Here is a 2500-nt window from a genome sequence, read left to right as displayed (position 1 = left end):
GGCAAGCGAGCAGCCGGCAAGCGAGCAGGCAGCAAGCAGACATCGGACGGTACATCTAACAATACCCACAGGGACTCCAGGGAGATTTCTGAAAGAAAGTAAAAGTTGTCCTTTAACACCAAATGATTCAGTTCAGGTACTCTGTGTCAGTACTTCCCATACTGAAACATGTCTACCCAGCAACCTGAGACGCGAGGCGCTGTAGGATAACCTTGCTGTAGGATAACCTTGATGTAGGATGACCTTGATGTAGGATGACCTTGATGTAGGATGACCTTGATGTAGGATAACCTTGATGTAGGATAAACTTGCTGTAGGATAACCTTGATGTAGGATGACTTTGATGTAGGATGACCTTGATGTAGTATGTGTGTGTTCAGCAGAGAGAATGGAGAACTTTACAAGCCTCGTTTCTTGAGCAGGTGTGTGTGTGTGTTTTGCTTGTGTATGTGTGGGCACACTGCACATATGCATGTGTGTGTGTACTGCATGCTGTATGTGTGTGCTTGTGTGTGTGTCCAGCCATTTCAGGCACGTCTACCTATCTCTCTCACACACACACACACACACACACACACACACACACACACACACCTATAATACACTGTAATGAAATAGATGTGCAGTGCCACTTCAAAATAAATCACAGCACAAATAACAATTCCAACAACAAGAGGGAGAGTCTACGTCGCATGTTCTGGTGAAGAACCTTTTGACAAACACACCGAAGGAACGTTTCATTTACCACATTGAGAATGAGTTTCAGGAGAGCTAGAACAGGAGAGCATCAGAAGAAGAAAACATTCTGTTTGTGTTTCTCTCTCATCAACGCTCCCAGAGCTTTTGAAATTTCAAAACAGCTCATGTTCCAACCCCGGTGAATGCTCGCTAGCCGAGCGTTCTGTTCTGTGCGGCTACCACAGGCATTCCAGCCAAGGTTGAAATTTCCCTTGCTAATATGAACTTTGCATAAGTGCTTAAACCGGCAGCTTCGCTTCAATCCTCTTCATTGTTTTTCCACTGAAGTAAAGCAAAGCCCCGAAATTCCTGCGCAAATATAAACTTTGCTTAAGTACTTATATGGTTGTTTTCTCTCTTCCATATGGCAGCCAAAGGCACAAAGCTGTAAACGAATACCAAGCAGGCTCTGAAAACCGTCCTCACACACACACACACACACACACACACACACACGCACACACAAGACTGCTCGCCTTCAAACAGACCAGGCCGCTCAAACAGTTAACTGGAGCGAGCCTTTGGAAACGTGACAGTTTGAGAATGCTTTCCTTCGCTAAAACCTTCTGCGATCAATCCTCTGTGCGGCGGCTGCTCTCTCTTCTGAATCAGGGAAACTGAGGAGGTGAACTATCTGGAGAGAGGAAGTACATGGGTGGGTCTGCTTCCTGTCTCTCTTTCTCCCTCCCTCTTTCTTTCTGTCTCACTCTTCGTCTCTCTCTCTCTCTCTCTCTCTCTCTCTCTCTCTCTCTCTCTCTCTCTCTCTCACACACACACTCTATCTCTCTGTCTCTTTCTGTCTCCCTCTCTCCCCCTCTCTCTCCCTCCCTTTGTTTCTCTCTCCCTCTTTATGACGTTCCACCCTCTGAACCCTGTTTTCCCCTCAGGTAAAGTCCTACTTAAGAGTTTGTCTCAGCCCAAGCTTGATGTTCTGTAACAACTCTCAACATCAGAAAACTCAATTAACGAAACGAGTGGACGAGAGGGCCGAATCACATCTTCTTTATCTTTTTAATCACTCCAACATGTAATTGTGTGTTTCAGGTGAGAGAGCCCTTCCTGTGGGGCTTGTGTGAACGCGAGTCACACAGCCCTGCTGAAAGCGAGTCACACAGCCCTGCTGAGGGACTAATTGCTCCAGGGGACAGTAAGTGCCTGGCAGCAGCATGTCTTAATGACAGCAGTGTGAAGTGTTATCATTAGTAATGTGGTTTACACCTTCCCCACAGTGTGGAGGGGGTGTTGGCGCGAGGCTGTGAGTGTGTGTGTGTGTGTGTGTGTGGATTTAATTGGTCATGTGACCACCTGTGCTTTCCCAGTTGTTGCTTTTCTTCATCACTTTTTTCTATTGTGAGTCTATTATCACACACACACGCACACACACACGCACACGCACACGCACACGCACACACACAGCATTAAAATGTAAGGGACAACTCTCTGAGACTGTTAATACATTAGTGAACAGCATCGATTACCTGGCTAATCCAATCACGTGCCTGCGATTGATCTTTCAGAAGTGCCCGAACAATAAGCACTTTCAGCCTAGCGCCACTCAATAGCCCCGCCACAATGGGCCATCTCGCAGCTAATTGGCTAAAACAAGCCAAACATTTTGGTTTCCCTCTCAACGCCTGGATCAATGGGGAGAATGGGGGCAGACTTCAGATGACTTGCTTAACAAGCTGGAGGGGTTTTCAATTCCTCCCCCCTCCCCCCACCACCTTCTCCACCCTCCCCCTCTCTACCCTTCCCCACCCCC

The 2500-nt window shown here is 47.3% G+C and overlaps 1 protein-coding gene across 1 annotated transcript in view; it reads left to right on the top strand.

The window, feature by feature from the left end:
* The first annotated feature begins 168 nt into the window (after positions 1 to 168).
* ascc3 (activating signal cointegrator 1 complex subunit 3) overlaps positions 169 to 2500 on the top strand; it is a 66483-nt gene continuing 64151 nt past the window's right edge. Inside the window, exon 1 of the mRNA XM_067238132.1 lies at positions 169 to 201. Within this exon, the coding sequence (XP_067094233.1) occupies positions 169 to 201 (33 nt within the window). The remainder of the gene's footprint in view (positions 202 to 2500) is intronic.

The sequence above is a fragment of the Osmerus mordax genome, chromosome 6 (genome assembly GCF_038355195.1).
Source record: "Osmerus mordax isolate fOsmMor3 chromosome 6, fOsmMor3.pri, whole genome shotgun sequence".
Lineage (NCBI taxonomy): Eukaryota > Metazoa > Chordata > Actinopteri > Osmeriformes > Osmeridae > Osmerus > Osmerus mordax.
This window is presented reverse-complemented; position numbering and strand designations above follow the sequence as displayed.